The sequence below is a fragment of the Galeopterus variegatus genome, unplaced genomic scaffold, assembly GCF_000696425.1.
Source record: "Galeopterus variegatus unplaced genomic scaffold, G_variegatus-3.0.2 Scaffold622, whole genome shotgun sequence".
Lineage (NCBI taxonomy): Eukaryota > Metazoa > Chordata > Mammalia > Dermoptera > Cynocephalidae > Galeopterus > Galeopterus variegatus.
The window spans coordinates 215,223-234,211 of NW_007726733.1; the positions used below are offsets into that span (position 1 = coordinate 215,223).

At 47.6% G+C, this 18,989-nt stretch overlaps 1 protein-coding gene and 1 non-coding gene across 3 annotated transcripts; one reads left to right on the top strand and one right to left on the bottom strand.

Moving 5' to 3' along the window:
* The first annotated feature begins 515 nt into the window (after positions 1-515).
* Positions 516-18,633, top strand: ARF3 (ADP-ribosylation factor 3). Of its 2 annotated transcripts, XR_550343.1 has the most exons (6): positions 1,003-1,070; positions 13,433-13,673; positions 14,513-14,623; positions 14,849-14,973; positions 15,506-16,465; positions 16,628-18,633. XR_550343.1 is itself a non-coding variant. In XM_008570674.1 (5 exons), the coding sequence occupies exons 2-5, from the start codon at positions 13,526-13,528 to the stop codon at positions 15,665-15,667; spliced, it is 546 nt and encodes a 181-aa protein (XP_008568896.1). In that variant the 5' UTR covers positions 516-682; positions 13,433-13,525; the 3' UTR covers positions 15,668-16,063. The 2 variants fall into 2 exon arrangements, 1 of the variants encoding a protein (XP_008568896.1); XM_008570674.1 differs by lacking the exons at positions 1,003-1,070; positions 16,628-18,633 and adding an exon at positions 516-682 and having other exon boundaries at positions 15,506-16,063.
* On the bottom strand, positions 8,574-8,647 carry TRNAI-GAU. Its single transcript has one exon. It is a non-coding gene; the product is annotated as a tRNA-Ile (tRNA).
* Positions 18,634-18,989: the final 356 nt, after the last annotated feature.

The following is an 18,989-nucleotide window of genomic DNA, read 5'->3' on the forward strand; positions in this document are numbered from 1 at the left end:
CTGAGTAACCTAGTCTTAGGAACAGTGAGCAGCAACAATGGTGCAGTAAGGATCTCTCAGGGGAATGCAGTTAGCCCAGGTTAAAAAATAAAGGTGAAGTCTGGTAGGGTAAGGCGGATCACAGCAGCGACTGCTCTCCCATATCCCGCTCCTGGCTTTGCCCAAGGAGCTCCCCGGCCCCTCAGCCCAACCCCAGTCCTCGGTGCAACCAGCAAGCGGCCTCAGTCCTTAAACTCCAGGTACAACCTTGGAGCCTAGGATTCTCATCTCAGGCCCCACTGCCTGATCCCCATTCCCCAGCTCTCGCTCCCGCCGCCCTCAGCCTCCTGCCCCCACATCGGCCCCCGCCCTGACTCCAGCTCCAGCGCCCGGCTGCCTCTGCTGCAGCCGCTGCCATGGTGATGGGCCTCGCGAGAACTGCCCGTCGCTGCCGCACAGCTCTCGCGCGATCGGGGAGGTGGGAAGTATCCTGGGCTGGGGGTGGGGGTGCGCCGCACAGCTCCCGTCGCCGTCGCGGCTTCCGGTGCTAGGTGGAGGGAAGGAAGGAGGGAGCCGGGGAGCGGGCCAGGAGAGCAGCCGCGCCGAGGTCGGCTTGGGAGCCGGAGGGAGCGGAGCGCTAGCCGAGCGCAACCTGCGGGGGCGGGGGCGGCGGCCGCAGCGGCGGAGCTGGGAGCAGGAACAGGTGAGGGGCTGGGGAGGGAAGGCGGGTCCCCTAAAGAAGAGGCTCGGTCGGGGTGGGCGCTGAGGACATAGAGCCCCCCGGCCTCTCCTGGCACTGCCTGGCATGGGGCGGTGTGGTCTTTCCCACCCGAGAGCTCGGAAAAGGGACGTCGGGCCAGCCCCGTGCCTGCCCCCGCATTTGTTCGTGTTCTGCGAAGCGCTCCGGAAAAAGAAAAACGGGGTCTGCAGAGGCCCCCGAAATGGAAACAGTGGGTGGTTTTCCTTCGGGGCGATCTCCCTTGTCAAGCATCTCGTCCCCTTCTCTCCACTTCCCACGCGGAGCGCTAGCCGAGCGCAACCTGCGGGGGCGGGGGCGGCGGCCGCAGCGGCGGAGCTGGGAGCAGGAACAGGTGAGGGGCTGGGGAGGGAAGGCGGGTCCCCTAAAGAAGAGGCTCGGTCGGGGTGGGCGCTGAGGACATAGAGCCCCCCGGCCTCTCCTGGCACTGCCTGGCATGGGGCGGTGTGGTCTTTCCCACCCGAGAGCTCGGAAAAGGGACGTCGGGCCAGCCCCGTGCCTGCCCCCGCATTTGAAGGACGCGGAGCTGGGGTGGGGGTGGGGGGCGCACACGGATTTGTCCTCCGCCTCGCACAAGGGGGCGACCTGAGCTGTGGTTAGGTTCTCCTTGTCTGCAGGAGGTGGGCTTTCGAGGGGTCGGGGTTGAGGGGGAGAAAACCGTCCGACAGAGGTGATGCGGGGGCGGTGATGGCTGTTTGTGTCCTTTTTTCTGTTGAAGGGGCTAGGGAATGCTGCTGTCCTACTCCCTCTGCCTCCCCCGCCTTAGCAATAGGAGACCTGAGAGAAGCTTTGCTGTGGCTACACCCCTCCCCCCATCATGGGGCAGGGGTGAGTAGGGGGGTTGGGGGTTAGCCAACAGGGCAGGATGATGGGGCACCCCGGGGCCACTCTTCTGGTGGAGGTTGCGCTTTCGGGTCTTGGGAATTGCAGATTGGGAAGAGGGCAGCAGGTGGGGAGAGGGTGGAGAGGAGGTAGGAGAAGGGGGAGGGGGATCTGTTCTTGCTTGCAGAAGAGAGGTGGGGCCTTCCTCTCCCAGGCCTAGCGGGGGCGGTCTCACAGGAGGAGGGAGCAACTTGTCACTGGCCCTGAGTTTGTGTCTTCCAATCCGCTTGCTTTCTTTAGGAAGTACCAGGATTCCCGGAACAGAAAATGGAGCCATTGCTTACGCCAATCGTTTGAGAGAAGGAGGGGGAGGTGGGGAGGTGCAGAGGTGGAGTTCCCCGTTAGAACGGACCACTTGATTAGCAAAGTGGTAGCTCTCCTTTTGGGGAGTTTCCTTCTTTCTGGGTTGTATTATTGCAAGTCTTTATCTGGCCAGCCCGGGAGGAGTGTGGTGGTGAAGGTGGAGGAGTGTGGTATGTGGTCAGGAGTGAGAAGAAATAGTGAGGTCATCTGGGTGAGGAAGAAGTGTAACCTAAAACCTATCTCTGCTGCTGTTGGATTGGGTCACCCCTGCTGTATGGCATGAAAGTTTTATTGGGAGTAGATCTGCTGCAGGAGTCTGATTGCTTGGGTCAGTGCAACAGGACAGAATCTAGTCTCTGTATACTTCCTTCCCTGTCCCCAATCAAGTAGGTGGTGACAGTCTGCTGCCATTTTGTGTTGGGCCTGTTGTTGGGGCAAGTGTCTCCACTTGGTGTGATTGGCACGGGATAATGGATTGATCATTGCACATTGGACCTGAGTTTGAATAACATGTCTGTAAAAGCTCATCCTAAGAAAGAAGCTGATCCAAGAGACTAGAAGCTTTTTGAGTGCAAGAATTGGATCTCATCTCTTGTCTCCTACAATGCCTGTGCACACAGTAGGCACTCATGATGAATACAGGATGTAAATGGATAGAATTCAACAAGTTTTCTAACTACATTTTAAGGAACAGGAAAGAGATGGCTATCTGTCAGTGAAAGTGCCTGGATATAGCTGAGCAAGGGTACAAAGACCTTAGCCATTGTAATTGAGAAGTCTTGGTCTTTTCATCTTCCCAAGAGGCACAAAATAGGCATAGATAATAGAAACTAAGACCCAAAATGAAAAAAATATTACTAGAACACAGTCATTATTTATCTGAAATCCCAGATTTCCTGCTTCTTCATTGTGGACAAAGGGGTCTCTCCTAAATCCTTCAAAGTGTTGTCTGTGAATTGGGATCCTGGATTATGGAGGAGGGGCCAACGGATGTATGTGGTGGCTGGCACAGAATTGGTGCCAGTGAATGGTAGTTGCTATTATTATACTGAAGGCCGATATAAAGGAGAGCAGACAGCAGGCTGGAGGAAAGAGTGGAAGTGAAGTTTTAAGTGCACAAAGGGCTGTGTTGTAGTGTGTGTTCATCTGCCCTACTCTCTTCTACTAGATTCATAAGAGGATATGGACTGAGAGGACAGAGGCCAGGAGTTTTTGGTTAGAAGGAAGAACTTTAAAACCAAGTTTTTATTTTTATTTTTATTTATTTATTTATTTATTTTATTTTTTTTTTATTTTATTTTATTTTATTTTTTTGTCTTTTTCTGTGTCCGGCAACGGATCGCAACCCTCAGTGTCGCCCCCGTACCGGACCGGGACCGGCAACGGGATCGCAACCCTCGGTGTTGCCCCCGCGCCTCGCTCAGCCAGTGAGCGGGAACCGGTCTGTATGTGGGATCCGAACCCTCGGCGGGAGCGCCTCTGCGCTTCCCAAGCGGCGCACTAGCGCAGTGCGCCACCGGGTCGGCCCAAACCAAGTTTGTTAAAGCTGAGTACGTAACTGAGGGAAATTGTGGAATCTGCTTCCCTACATAACTTTAGAAATGGATATGAAGAGGCTTGGGACTCACAGCATATCACTGTGTTTGGCTGTCCTCACCATTTTTGTGACAGGTAAATTTAGAGGTAGAATGGTATAGTAGTTAAGAGTGGGCCTTGGAATCAGACAAAACAGGGTTCAAATCCTGTCCCTGCTAATTACTAGTTGCATGTTTTTGGTAAAATTACTTGTCCTCTCTTAGCTTCATTTTTTTCATCTGAAAGAGGGTAATAATAGTACCTACCTAATAGGATTGTCATGAGAATTAAGTGAGATGATAAATGTAAAGCACTTAGTATTGTAAAAAGCACATAGTAAGTGTCAAATAAATGTTAGTTGCTATTAATAATCCATCATCATAATAGTAATAATAATATGAACACTAGAGCTGCCTTAAAGGAGAGGTTTATAAAAGAACAACTTGCCACCTGAGGTGCCTGTGTAGAGGGATGATTGTTGTCATGACTTTCTATGATGGTGGTAGGCTTATGAGCAGTGAAATCTCTTTTCAGCATCAGCCTCACAGAGGCAGCTCCTGCTGCCTGAGTGGGAGGTAAAGCTGGAGCAAGGCAGGGGCCCTGAACCATCAATTTGGATGTAGGGTGAGGATGTGGGGGCTCAAGATAGTGTTCATGTTAGAAAAGTCAATGTGACTCTGAGGTAACGGTTGACTCATCCTTCGAAGAGCATCCTGATTGGCATAGGTCAGGAATTTAGATTCCTGGGTCCTATTATTTTAGGTCTTAATCAGTATTTTCAGCATCCTCCATTTCCTGGGCCACTCTTTTCATTTAGTCACATCTTTTTTAAATGTCTGCCTCTGAGTATCTTTTTCACTGTACTTTATTAAGGTCCAGAGATTGTGGTATCTGTATAATTTTTGTCTGCCTTCTCCACTCCAGCATCTGTCACAAATACAGGTACAGTGCTAATAAAGCTTTCTGATAATGAAAATACATGGGGAGAATTTGGAAGGAGTCCCAGAAATGTTTGAAGGCTTCATAGTCTGGGAAAGAACTGACCGAGTTAGGGATTCCCCGAATGTGTTAGAGCTTTCTCATGGACTTCTGCTAAGGATCTGCCACACCATATAGACCAGAAAGGAAGTGGCTCAAGATTTCAGGAATCTACACCGTATTCCTGAAGAAAGATGAGACAGTTGGGTGTAGCAGGTCTCGTGTACTTTTAGTTCTCCTGTTGCTGGTGAGAGTCTGACATAACTCTTCCTTTATTAGCGTATGCGCAAAGGTGTCAAGCATCAATGTTTAAACTTCATGAATTTAGAATGCAGGAGAGCATTTGCTCTGTTGCAATGGTGTTGTCTTTTTTTAAAAAAAGCAGTCAAACCTTACCTTAAATAAGATCTTATTTGAAGTTTAATACATGAAATGGGTAAATGTGGAGCTGCTCTGGTAGTGGTGGAGAGTGGGGGAGCATAATTAGAGCCCCTCATTTGCCCTCCTCCCACCCCAGGAAGCCTCTGAATACCATGGAAGGTACCTAGGGCTCTGAGAACATGGAAATCACTTATCCATATTTGTCAGATACTGGAAAAAGATCTGGGGACCAGCTGTAGAATTCTGTCTCCCTCATCCCCACAAATGTTTTACCACCCTCAGTAGAACTGTTCTCAACAACAAGCATGTCACTAGATACAGCATAGTCATGCTGGCAAAGGGCTCAAAGTATAATGAAGTACTTCCCAACCTTTTCCCTGCTCTGGCATACACAGAAAATGGTAATAGTGAGACAGACACAGCTGCTTGATACCTGAGATGAATGGCCCAAGGGCTCTAGCCACCCAAAGTCCTGCCCATCTATCCAGTGGCTAATGGGCTCAGTATCTCTAGCTGACCTGCAGTGCTTTAGAGGCACATTGAGAAATTCCAGCTCTGGAAAGCAAAACAGACAAACGTGAATAAATCACACTGTGGTAAGTCCTAGAGTAGAAATGTGAATGAGGTGCCTGAGGGATCACAGATAGCTCTTATTCCCGAAGTAAGCAGTTCTCTGTTCTTCTGTGTCCTTCGGCTGCTATTTAATGGTTCGCCTTATCCGAATCATGGCTTCTTGTTTGATCTGTTCACTGTCAGCTCCATCTTGACCTGTGCAGGGGGACCAGATTCGGGGTAAAGATTTATTAGGACTTTAGGCTGACTCTGATGGACTTTCTGTGATTTTGTAATTAAGTATAGTGTTCTAGATATTCAATCCTATAGATCTGGGCATTGGAGCAGCCATAGAATATCAGAAAGTGGAGCCATTGTAATCTAGTCAGATTCTAAGAACAGGGCGAGCTGAAAGCTTTGGTCAGAGGGCAGTGCCACAGAATGTTCTGAAGAAACGGATGAGTCTAGTTTTTGTCTGGTTACTTTTTATCTGGCTGGGCCATGTATTCTTTTTTTGTAGTTTTTTTGGTGATGAGGATGGGATAGGCCATGTTTTCTGAAACAAACTTTATGCTCTTCTTTTTTTTTCGTATCTGGCAAGTACAGGGATCGAACCCTGATACTTGGTGTTAAGAGCACCATCCTCTAACCAACTGAGTTTATGCTCTTTTCTGACTCACTTGCTGAGGGTTATCCACAGGAAAAGCTGGAGCCTTCCTAAGTATTTGGATCTCCACCAGACAGGGCAGTTCAGGATCTTTCTTCACTTGATAGCTGTGGCCTCCTTTAGGCTTTTGTATACTGGAGTCTTCCCTGGGACTCTTTTTTTTGTCTGTTTCCAATTAGAAGGAAAACTGATGTAATAATTCTGGCCTGAGCCTAAACACCACTGACTGAATTAAGTGGGGCCTAATTTTAGTTAGATATGTTCTAGTTTTTACCAAGGTCATCATTGATTGCCTAGTAGAGAAGTTCAATAGGTACCTTTCAGTCTTTATTTAATTAGACCTTTTGATAGCCTTTGACCCTCCCTCTTTTCTTTATGTTCTTTTTTCATTGGTGTCTCCTGTCTTGATTTTCCTTCTACCCCTCTGGTTGCTTTTTTTTTTTTCTCCCTTCCCTTCCTTCTCTCCCTTCCTGCCCTTCCTTCCCTCTGGTTGCTTCTTACTCTCTTTCCTGATCTGCTTTTTTGTCTACTACAACTTTCTCTTGATGTCCCCTAGGTTTCTGCCTTTGGTCTTTTCTCCTATCCCATTGTACATGCTCTCTCTAGATATGTCAGTCAGGATGTATCAGTTGCAAAAAATAGAAAACACACATGTAGCTCAAATAGTAAGAGGATTTATTAAATCATATAGCAAGAAGTCTAGTTGAAATAAGCCAGACACAAATGGACAAATATCGTATGATTCCACTTACGTGAGGTATCTAGAGCAGTCAAATTCATAGAGATAGAAAGCAGAATGATGCTTGCCAGGGGCTGGAGGGAGGGAGTAATAGGAAGTTTAACAGGTACAGAGTTTCAGTTTGGGAAGATGAAAAAGTACTGGAGATGGATGGTGGTTATGGTTGCACAACATTGTTAATGTACTTAATGCCACTGAACTGTGTATGTAAAAATGGTTAAAATGGTAAATTTCATATATATTTTAAGAAGTCTAAGGATAGAGACCTTCCTGTTCTTTGTTTTTTTGTTTTTAGTCTACCACTTGATATTGTCATTAAGGACCCAAGTTTTATTTTTCTGCTCTGACATACTAAAGTTCTATCTGTTCATTCCTGGTCTCACAATTACTCCAGCATCTCCTTCTCCAACATCAACATCCAAAAGCTTGACAAAAGAACATTGCCATGTGCCCTTTTTTAAGATCGAGGAAAACCTTCTTAGACATTCCCCACAGGCTTTCCCTGCATCTCATTGGCTAGGATCAGCACATGACCAGTCACTGGCAAGGGAAGTAGAATGCCCACATCTCTTAGGCTGATCAACTTTCATTCCCTAGGGGTGAGAAAGGTCCATCTTCGCTGTAGCACGTCTCATACCCTGTACCCCCTCCCAACATCTGAACAAAATAGAGGTTCTGTTAGAAGAAAGAAGGGGGAGAATAGCTGTTGGGAGTAGGCAGGCAGTAATTGCTGCCATCCTGGGTCATCTTGGTTTTCTCTTGTGGCTTCAGTTACTGTCTGCACAGATGACTCCCAAATACCCAGCCCAGGCTTTTCTCCTGCACTTCATACCTTAACACCTCAAAATCAATGTTTAATTTAGAAACAGACATCTTCACCCCCAGGCCTGTTCCTCTTGTATTTCCTGTCTAAAGAAATGCCACTCAGTCACCCAGGCCAGAAACCTGGGAATCATCTTTGACCCTTCTACTCTTCCTTCCTACATTTAATCAGTCATTAAATCCTGTGGATTCTACCATTTTAAAATTTCAAATCTGTACTCTCCTCTCTATTGCCACCTCTAATTAAGAACTTGTGATTTCTCATCTGTATTACTATGCCTCCCAGGTGTTCTCTGCCTCCAGTCTTTCCCCCTTCTAATTTATTCCTGAAATTGCTATCAGAATGGTCTTTCTAAAGCACATATGTGATCTCGTTACTCAGCATGGCCTTTAAGGCCCTTTGTGATATAGCCACTGCGTATCTCTCCAGTCCCATCCCTCATCACTTTTTATTCACCATGTGGCATCCAAATAAAGTACCTCCCAATTGCACCTAGCTCAATCTAATAAAAAATCTGTAACTCAAGTCTCTGCCTTTGCACACTCTATTTCATCTCCACCATTATTTGCTATTCTTTCTTCAGGAATCTGCTCAGGTGTGACCTGAGAGTCATGTCTGGGAATCACCATTTACCCCTCAATGTTGATTAACTGCTCTAGCTTTCTGTCCTTATAGTACTATGTGCTTTCTCCACTCTTATCCTCACATTGTTTTGTAATCCTTTGTTTACTAGTCTTTCTCCCATTAGATTGAGTTTCATGAAGGATGAAGGCAGAAACTCACCCTGTCTATATCTCTAGTTCGTTATACTCAATAAATGTTTGATGAGTGGATGGAAGCTGACATCAGAACTATTTTTTTTGGTTTTGAGAAATCTTTGAGTCCAATAGAAATCATTGAGATACTAGTGTAGTATCTATCTACTAATTTTTGCAGCTGGCCGATACGGGGATTGAACCCTGGACCTTGGTGTTATCAGCACCATGCTCTAACCAACTGAGCTAACCAGCCAGCCCTTCTATCTGTTAATCTAGTTCTGATTTCAGTTCTCTTGAGATGAAAACTTGGGATTTACAGAGGTCACAAGCCAGCTGCACCAAGGAAACTAAATACAGGCGTATTCTGGTTTTGTTTCCTTAAATTTTATTGGTCTGTTAGTTAGCTGTGCTAAAAATAGCATCTCTATTAGTGGTATCTCAATTTGAAAATTATCTGGGAACAAAACTGCTTTTACTGCAAGCTGCCTGGTAGCAGAGAGTTTAGGAGATTCTGGCCTTCCTTCCCCTGGACCCTAAAGAGGAGGAGGTGGTGCCAGATCGGGAGTCCCGTCAGAGCTGTCTCAGGACATATGCCTGGGTCAGTCACTGGAATCAGGTGAGGGGAGTGTATGTGGCAGACTGGTCCATGACTCTCAGAATCACCTGAAGATGAGGGTCATATGTTCCTGCAACACACACAAGCCAAAACAGCTGAGCAGCCAGTTACAGCAACAGCTCATCTCTCCTGGGGGAGTTGGGGCAGCAACAGTGAGTGGTCCTCAGGTGAGGATGTCATCAGATGAGGCTTAAATCATCCAGTGTCCTTCATTGAACTCCTACAGTGTCCCACACAGATTGTACTGGAGCATATTTGTGGAGCTCCTATTATATTTTCAGTTTAAAAAAAAAAATTTTTTTTTTGGCAGCTGGCTGGTATGGGCATCCAAACTGTATTTTTACTTTTTTTTTTTTTCGTGACCGGTAAGGGAATCGCAACCCTTGGTGTGGCGTCGCCCGCACCGCGCTCAGCCAGTGAGTGTACCGGCCATTCCCACATAGGATCCAAACCCACGGTAGCGTCGCTGCGCTCCCAGCGCCACACTCTCCCGAGTGCGCCACGGGGCCGGCCCTGTATTTTTACTTTTGATAACAGTTTCTGACTAAAATAAAATGGTGAAGTATCCTCTTAGTTAATAGAGATATTGCTGTATTCCATTTTTCATCTTGAGCCACTCACCTTCAGTTTTAACTGCTGATTCCTGGTTTCCAACAGCCCATGGAACCCTGGCATTTTGCCCTATCAACACAGGAGTGCCATTTGTGGTGAAAGAGAGTAACTATAGGTTATATAGTACATAGGGAAACAATCCAGGGTTGGTTGGTTTTTTTTTTTTTTTTTGCCATTCTGCTTCCTAGAGCTTTTTTAGGAATGCATTATGGTGAAAGTGAGAATTGGCTGTATAGCCAAGGATTTGTGTTCATGTCAAAGCTGAAAGCTGCCACCACCCTAGTGGTAGGACAGCATGTTGTCTGGTAATAGGCAGGGACAGAAAAAGCCAAGACAAGAAAATCAGCATCCTCTTTGGAATACTCATCTAAGTCTAGCTTGATTATACTTGAAGAGGAATCATAATGTCCATTAATTTCAAGGCCCTGGGCTGCTCCAGGGAGATACATTATAGGTACTGGATATCTCATCAGTTATCCATCAAACCCATTGCATATTAAATGGCAAGAGAAAATTTCACCAATTCTAGTCTTCTAGTCCTTTATGGTATTCCCAAACCAGTCCTGGGGTCAGATATGTGTGGAAAATGGCTGAATCAACAGGCTATCTGAGCAACCATCTGTGCATTACATAAAGACACCAAGTACTACTGGACAGAAGAAATGATATAAAGACATCCTTAGATGTGTCTTAAATCAGCCACTGTGCTTGATTGAACTTCTACAATGGGCCTGGCACTAAGGATGAGGACAGATCCAAATGAAATAAAAGGTAGTCCTTGTTTATAGGGAATACTTAGTTTAATTGGGGAGACAGTAAATGTTCAGACTTAGGAAAGAAAGGAAAAAAACTCCATTTAGATCTTCATACAGGCCTCTAACAAAACAAAACAAAAAACTCCATAAGGTAGGAAGTGCCACTTGAGTGGTTTGGATCATACAGGGGCCTTGCTGTGGCATGCCAGGAGATAGAAATAGGTGTAAGTCTGGGATCAGCTTTTGAACCAAGACTTGAGCATGGCAGCTTAGCAAAGCAGCAAACCGAAGTACAGTGTGTGCATATTCCTGGGCAAGGGTATTGGCTGCTTATATCTTTTTCTGCTACTGCTGTACTCAAGGTTGGTAATCATTTAATCAGCAATTGTTTCAGTCATGAAGGAGGACAGCAAGATAAATGTGTGGTATAAATTCAATTCAGAATCTGGGCCAAAGCCTGCCACCAAACCTTCAAAGTGAAGTATCATCTAGAGCTAAAGGAAAAGCCACCTGAGCAGGCGGTAGGATAAAGACTGGGAAGACTTGGGGAAGGTTTAAATTTCTGGAGGGCATGGTAGCAGAATCAGGAGTCTGACTACCACAAATTTCCAAGGTTGATGAGATTTGATCTTATTAGCTGGGCAGATGTCCCGTCCTGCCTTAGGGATCTTTGGGGGGCTGTCTGCCTGGGTCAGTTGAGGCAGGAAGGGCAGAGAGGATGGTTAGTGGGCGACTTGGCGGAGGCTGAACCCTAAGGTTGAGCCAGGCCCTCTCCCTGGGGTGTGAGCCCTCTGGGTCAAGGGCAGGGCTCATCTGGGGAACCTACTGGAGCACCACGCCTTGCTCATTAGTGGATGTCTGGGGAGGCCTTTGAAGATGAAACACTCCATAAGCACTCATTGTTTCTGTTTTTTGGACAAACTAATACTTTGGTCTCCAGGGGCTGTTGATCTGGCTCCTTTGCACTAGTCTGGAATTTGCCACAAACTGAGAAGAGTAGGGGAAAAAAACCAAAAAACAAACATGCCTGAAGAAGTTTTTGAAAAAATAATTAAACTCCCACCAAACTCCCATGCTTTAGCTTGTAAATAGGATTCCTCCCCATCCACCTTTCACATTCTTGGGTTTGGATGCACTCTGTCTTGACCTGTTCCTTTGCCTGCTGGGTTTGGTGTGTGTGTGTGTGTCTCTGGTTTCCAGACTCTGTAGAGAATGCCAGCAGCTGGCATATGGTGATTGCTGAATAAGCTGCCCGCTGACACATGCTTCCTGCATGCACAGAGGATTGGCTGGCATGGGTGATTCTGAAGCCCCATTTCATTACTGTTTCAAAGGTGTATTTCTATGGGCTGGCCAGTTAGTTGGTTAGAGCATGGTGTTATAACACCAAGGTCAAGGGTTCGAATCCCCATACCAGCCAGGCACACACACTCAGAGATGCCTTTCTGTGACTGTTCTGTGCCATAAAGAAGGGAGGGAAGAACAGAGGGAATGAATGAATGAATCTGTGATTCTGTCTGTTGGGGGCAATAGCTGGGGAGGGCAGATAGGCATTTTGTACTTTCACAGTGGATCTTGACTGTTCTCCTTCATCCTTTCAGCAGGTATTAAGTGCCTACTGTATACCAGGCATATGCATCCAATCTGAGTGAGCTGCAAGTGAGGTCAGTAGAGACACTGAAAGTTAGTTCAGTTATTCAACTGCTATATGCTAGGCACTGTTCTAGGTACTGGAGAAACAGCAGTGAGCAAAACACATGAGGAGTTGACATTATAGTAGGAGGAGTAAAACAGTGCAACAAGAAACATAATATAATGTGTCAGGTGGTGATAAATATTACGAAGAAAGGTAAAGGATAAGGGGAAGGGAGTGGTTGTGTGTCTGTACAATACAGGTGGTTATGGAAGGCATCTTTGATAGGCGACATTGGAACAGCCACCTGAAGGAAGTTAGGAAGTAATCCATGAAGGTTATCTGGGAAGAGCATTCCAGGCAGAGAACATAACAAGTACAAAAGCTTTGAGGTAGGAAAGTGTTGGGGAATTTGAGTGGAGTAAGCAAAAGGGAGAGTGGTAGAGCTGATGACAGAAGTAGATTAGTGTAGGTCATGCAGGACTTTGTAAACTGTGGTATGGGCTTTGGATTTTACTGGAAAGCAGCTATGAAGCCAAGACAGGGTTTTGAACAGAGGAGCAATATGACTTGATTTTGGTTTTAAAATCACTCTGGCTGCTATGTAGAGAACAGATGGAGGGGTTAGGGAAGAAGCAGGAATGAGATGACTACCTCATTGCAGGTGACCATGTGGAACAGCTCACTTTGGATGTGCCACAGACAGCCTAGGATTTACCTGGCTGAGGAGTGAAGGAGCCTCTCTTCACCCCACCTCCCAACTCTCAGTGCACTGTTATATGAACAGGGCACAACTTTAGCAGCTGGCATTTCACAGAGTGTGAAGGATCAGCGTCTTAGGAGTGCTGTTTTCTTATTTCTTCCTCAATTGTTTTGGTGTGGAAAGAAGATGGAATTACAGAAATATAGGAAGGGAAGAAGCAGAGTCTCTTGATTAGAGCAGAGAGCATAAACCTTGGGAACCTGGCAAGCCTGAACCTTGTCAGGAGTCACAGAGAGCCACTCCTCATTCCACTCCCTTCTCTCCCACCCTTTCCAGAAGTCTCTGGGTAAGGCTGGGGGAGGGAAGGGCATTAATGATCTCGCAATGCCTTGGGGTATAGTGTAGAATGTCAGAAATGAAGGGACTTTAGAAATCATCTAGTTCAGCCCACTCTGTTTACAGGTGCAGATATGGAAAGGTGAAGTAACTTGCCCAGAGTCACATGGACAGATTACTGGCAGAGCAGAGATCCTGTGTGTTCACTCCTTTATCTCTGCTCCTAAAGGCTCAGAATGTGTCTGAGTGCATCTTGGTATTCATAGTCTCCTCAGGCTCTCAGTTTGTCATGAATGAATTCCAGCCACGACTTTGGCAAATCCCATTTACATGAAGTCCTGACAAGCAAATGGTGGTAACAAGTTTGCATTTCTTTTGCCCAGGTTCAAGTTCTCCATACCAGGGTCCAGGCCAAAACCAGATTGCCACTGCCCCCACTTGGGCGCCACTGTCCTCAGAAAGTAGCTGCTGTGATCATGGGCAATATCTTTGGAAACCTTCTCAAGAGCCTCATTGGGAAGAAGGAGATGCGCATCCTGATGGTGGGCCTGGATGCCGCAGGAAAGACCACCATCCTGTACAAACTAAAACTGGGAGAGATCGTCACCACCATCCCTACCATTGGTAAGGGCACTGCCTGGATATGGGCTTTCATGCCAATGGCTGAGGCCAGGCAGGGGACCCATTCCTAGATCCCCCACCTGGCCTCTTCTCCCCAGGCAAGTCCATACAATTTGTGAGGTTCAGACAAGGATGGTGGTTTAGCTTACTAACAGGTGCTTGAGCTGCCATTTGCCCACCTACCCTGGCCCGCCCTGATGGGGAACTTCCACAACCTGGCACTTAACAGTTGCCCTCAGGCACTAGAGTTGGTTTGTTCTCTGTGTTGTTTGGAAAGCCAGTGAAGGGCTTTGATGTTCCTGCCAGAGGCCTAGAATTGCTTCGGTTTAGATCTTCAGTAGCCAGTCCTAGTTAAGACCTGTCTACAGGAGGGAGAACATTTGCCTTGTAGTCGGGGGCCCCATATCATTTTCATCAGCTGATTCTGCCTTTGGGGCTCCAGAACTGTAGCTCACTTCTTTTTCTTCACTCCGCCTCTCAGGCCCCACATCTTAGCAGAGGCAGCCTCTGGTGGCCAAAGTACAGGAGTGGGGCTGAGTCATTTCTTTGAAGGAGGGAGAACCAAAGACTGAAGGAATGAGTGGGGAGGGTTGGCTCACGTTACCCAGACAACTGTGAACCTCCTGACCGGCCCTCCTCCTCCTCTTTGACTTCTACTCTTAGGTTTTCCTTTGGCCTGGAGACTACTAGGTCAAAGATTACCAGGTCTGAGGAAGCCTTAGCTTTCTTTCTGTTGTTGGTGTCATGGCCATGGCTGGGGGTAAACAGAACCAAACTCATTGTGGCATTGTTAGCAGACCTGCTGTTTGAGGCCAAGTGGCCATTGCCTGTTTTTTTCAAAGGGTTCAATGTGGAGACAGTCGAGTATAAGAACATCAGCTTCACAGTGTGGGATGTGGGTGGCCAGGACAAGATTCGGCCCCTCTGGAGACACTACTTCCAGAACACCCAAGGTATGGCAAATGATCTGCCCAGGATTGGCATGGATTGGTTGGGTATGAGCAGAGTGTGGCCGTCTTGCTTGGTTTTGGGCAGCCAACCCTTGCCCTGCTGCAGGGGGTGGGAGAAAAGGAGGAATGGGAGCAAGTATTGGGAGAGTGTGAAAAGGGTGTTGTCTTTTGGTGGTGGGAGAGGGGGTCATTTGTCATCTCTGTGCTGCCCATGCTCTGCCTCCCTAGGGTTGATATTTGTGGTGGACAGCAATGATCGGGAACGAGTAAATGAGGCCCGGGAAGAGCTGATGAGGATGCTGGCAGAGGATGAGCTCCGGGATGCTGTGCTCCTTGTCTTTGCAAACAAACAGGTGAGACTTCTCCCCACTCTTGAATTTGGAAGAGGGCAACCTGGCTTGGAAACCTTGGGGCTCATTGTATGGACAGCCCTGTGACTGTGCTCTCAATTTTAGAAGTGTGGAAAATATAAGCAGCCACCCCACCCCCAAAATAGTATTGTTTATTTAGCAGCACTTTAGTTTTCAGGCTTGGTATGGTAGATGCATCACCTCAGATCTTTCTTTCATCTTCCCTATTGTCTAGTTTAGTGGAACTGCCCTCACTCCTACTGTCAGACAGAACTGATCCTGTGGCCAGCCTTAATCACCTCTCCATTTCCCTGCCAACCCCGTATTTGGTTTCCAGCTTCACGATGGAATGCCCTACAGTGCCTTGGACCTGGGGTTCTAGGATGACTAAATCCACAGTAGCTCCTTAAGATCTTGTTCTGGGTTTCCTAAATGAAGGAGAAGGTACTGGTACACATTTCTTTGGTAGGTGGGTGTTCTAGAAGCCTTTGAAAGATCCTGAGACTCCTTTTCATGTGTCTCCCTCATGCTCCAGGATCTGCCTAATGCTATGAATGCTGCTGAGATCACGGACAAGCTGGGCCTGCATTCTCTGCGTCATCGCAACTGGTACATTCAGGCCACCTGTGCCACCAGCGGGGATGGGCTGTATGAAGGCCTGGACTGGCTGGCCAATCAGCTCAAAAACAAGAAATGAGAGCCAGGCAGCCCTATCCAACTGTCCCACCCTCTCCTGACCTACCTACTGTCTTTTTACCCCAGCCTACCCCTTCCTTCCCATTTGCAAGTGTGGCCAGGGCCCTGGGTATCATGTCCGCATACCCAGCAAGAGCCTTACCTCCCCTGCCTCCCTTCTTCTCCCCTGTCCACTGACATGAACAGTCCCCAATTGCTGTCCTGATGATGAATCATTCCAATTTACTGGATTTAAAACAAAAACAAGGTTGTTATGGTTTCATGGGGTGGCCCCCCTCTCTCTCACCCTCTGGGTTTTGGGAGGTGGGGTGGGGCGTTCTCTCCATTTGCTTCATTTGGCACTGGTTGCTGTGCTCTTGGCATCTGAGTCCCTTCCCTGTCCCCACAAGCCCCTCTCCTACCCCCTGTCTCCCTTTACTTCACCACCCTCTCCCTGTTCTACATGGAAATTGCACGGGCCTCTGTGTGTGCGTGCATGTGTGCACCTGTATATACATGTATAGAGAGATATATATGTGGGGGCCAGGGGAAGGAGAGTGTGGAGTACAGCTCAGGGCTTGCAGCCAGGACACTGCCCACTGGAGCCTATCATCTGCCCCATCCATGTTGGTGAGGTGTAAAGGGAAGAAAGTGGGAGGGTTTTAATCAGGCTGGACTGCTCTAGTCTTGAAATGGTTCCTCTCCTCTCTGCAGGTAGGTTTTCCTGGGTGATAGGACAGATGATGGATTCTCCAGCACCATCTTCCTTGTATCCCTCTCTCCACCCTTCTTAGGGCAGGGAGGTGGCATTTCTCACTAGATGACTGTTCCCAAGGAGATGCCATTGTGCTCTGCCTTGTTAGTGGGAAGGAGAGAGGAGCCCACTCATTCTTACCAGCCCAGAATGTTCAACTGATCCTCCCCCACCATCCTTAGATCTGTTCCCCAGGAGCTTGAGTGGGAGGTGGGGATAGCAAGATAGATGACTGTTCCCAAGGAGATGCCATTGTGCTCTGCCTTGTTAGTGGGAAGGAGAGAGGAACCCACTCATTCTTACCAGCCCAGAATGTTCAACTGATCCTCCCCCACCATCCTTAGATCTGTTCCCCAGGAGCTTGAGGGGGAGGTGGGGATAGCAAGGCCATGGTGTGTGTTTGGGACCCAGGGCACAGGGGAAAAGGGAAGGCCTCAGGTTTTCCATCTTCATTTTCTTTTGTTTTTAGAAGGTGAGGCATGGATCAGTCCCATTCCTGCCTTCGCACACTCCGCCCTTTATCTTCTGGTCTTGGGGGCTAGATGGTTCATCTGTCCTTTGTCAGAAGTTTTCTCACCTTAGTGGTCCTGTGGGCTTGACCAGGGCTGACTGGGTGATCTAATGTGGAGCAGGGTGACATCACAGACCTCAATATCAATCCCCCTATTCTCCAACTCTCTTTTTCTAGTCCAGGATGTGCTAATGGATGAAGATTTTCTGTTGTTTCCAGGCCCTCAGACCATCTTTGCTGTTCCTTCCCCCTCTGTTCAAACAATTTTCCCCGTATCCTTACCTCTTCCCATAAATAGATCTGGGGGTTGGAGTGTAGGAAATAGAGCCCTGAAGTACTTGTTGGTACTGGTGGGATACAGTGGACTTCAAGGTCCTCCTCCATTATTAGGTAGTTGTTCAGAAGCTGCTGCTACTGGATCTCTCTGTCTACAGGCAGCACTTGTCCCTGAGGTCCTGGCCTGGGTCCTGATTTCTGCGGTTTCTGTGAAGCCGTGGCTTTTCTGTGGGCTCCTGTGTATACTGGCTGCACCCTGAGCTCCAAGACAGCTGCCCATATCCTTTCTCCTAAGGTCAGGGCCCAGGGCTTCCCACAGCATGGCTGAGCGACCCCTTCTTAGAAGGGCTGTCCCAAGCCCCACTCCATGGGGCCAGGCTTCCTGCCACCTTTGTCTACAGCAGGCAGATAAATAACCTCTACCCCACCCCAGATTGAACTGTGAAAGAGAGGTTCCAGGGGTCTCTCCCTCAGTGCCAGTTACTTAGTGATATGTTACTTAACCAAGATGCAGTGGGCGTGTGCAGCTATCTTGCTCTCTAGGCCTTTGTATGTATGTGTGTGTGTGCGGTGTGGGGGGGGGGTGCTGGAGGTTCTAGTTCATTTTTAAATGTGTTCACTCCCCTGACCCCACAGATACCTCTCTGCACACTTTTTCTTTGCTCTGTTTTCTCAGATTTTTTTTGTCCTGCCCTTGTTGCCTGCCTGAACTCTTTTCTTGCCTTCTCAACTCATTCACTGCTGTTGCCTATTTTTTTTCCTTTTTTCTTTTTTTTTTTTCAGAAGACTATATGTGCTCTGATGTTGCCTGTTTTTCTTTTCCTTGTTTTTTTCCTACTTGTGATTCCCACTCTCTTTTTGTGGTTGGTGAGGCCTCTCCTGCCTCACTCCCTCTCTGACCCTCCCTAGTTAGATGCCATTCCCAAATATGTTTTCCTCATTTGAGGCCTCACCCCCACCTTTTTGGGGGGGCTCCAGGGACCAATTTGGGTCTGAGGGTGTTAGGAAGCAGCCTTGGAGGTTGCCTAGGTGCTGCTCCAGATCTTTCCAGCAGGGGGCAGTAGGTTATCTTGGTGGTATCCTTGGCTGCTAGGCCCTTGGCAGGGGTGGTCCTTTCTACATTCCCATTCACCTAACAGCTCTTTTGGGATTGGGTGTTTCATTCCATTTCTGCCCACTTCCTCCCCCGCTCTCCTTTGGTGGGTTTGATTTTATGCTTTCCCATGTTCCAGCTTTCTTCCTGGGGGTCCCCCTCCCTGCCACCCCTGAAGTTTGTTTGTGGTGTTATATTGGTAACTGCAGTTCTGACCTGGTTTCTCTCTTCTTTTTTCCTCCTCTGGAATGTAGACTGTATATGTTTAATAACTCACCTTCTCTATCCTTGCTCAAAATGTGGGATAATGCGATGACTGTGACCCTGGTTGGAAATTAAACATGTTTTATGCAGCTTTGGAGCAAACTTTCATCCTTGATGGGACAGTGGTTTAATGGTGAGGGTAGTTCTGTTTCTGGTTCTTCTGTCCAGACTGCTTCTTCTCTCAGCAGAGAGATAAAGGGCACCCTTGTTTGGTGGAGAGTTAGGTTATGGAGGAACCTAGGCCCATCTCCGCAGTACTTATTTCTCCCCATCACACCCCAGAGGGGAGCCCGAATGAATTGGGCACCAGAGTATGAGGGTTTTGTGACTTTGCTCCTCTAGTTCTGAAGGGTTTAACACTGAATTTAGCCATATTTATCACCTGTTGGTAGACTTTAGGGATTTTAGTGGCTGGAGGGCCCTGAACTTGGAGTGCCCCACACTCC

Excerpts from the sequence above, each read along its gene's own strand:
- ARF3 (XM_008570674.1), top strand. The coding sequence starts at position 13,526 with ATGGGCAATATCTTTGGAAACCTTCTCAAGAGCCTCATTGGGAAGAAG. Across the intron at positions 14,624-14,848 it reads CTACTTCCAGAACACCCAAG|GGTTGATATTTGTGGTGGAC; the intron begins GTATGGCAAATG and ends CTGCCTCCCTAG. Across the intron at positions 14,974-15,505 it reads TTGTCTTTGCAAACAAACAG|GATCTGCCTAATGCTATGAA; the intron begins GTGAGACTTCTC and ends CTCATGCTCCAG.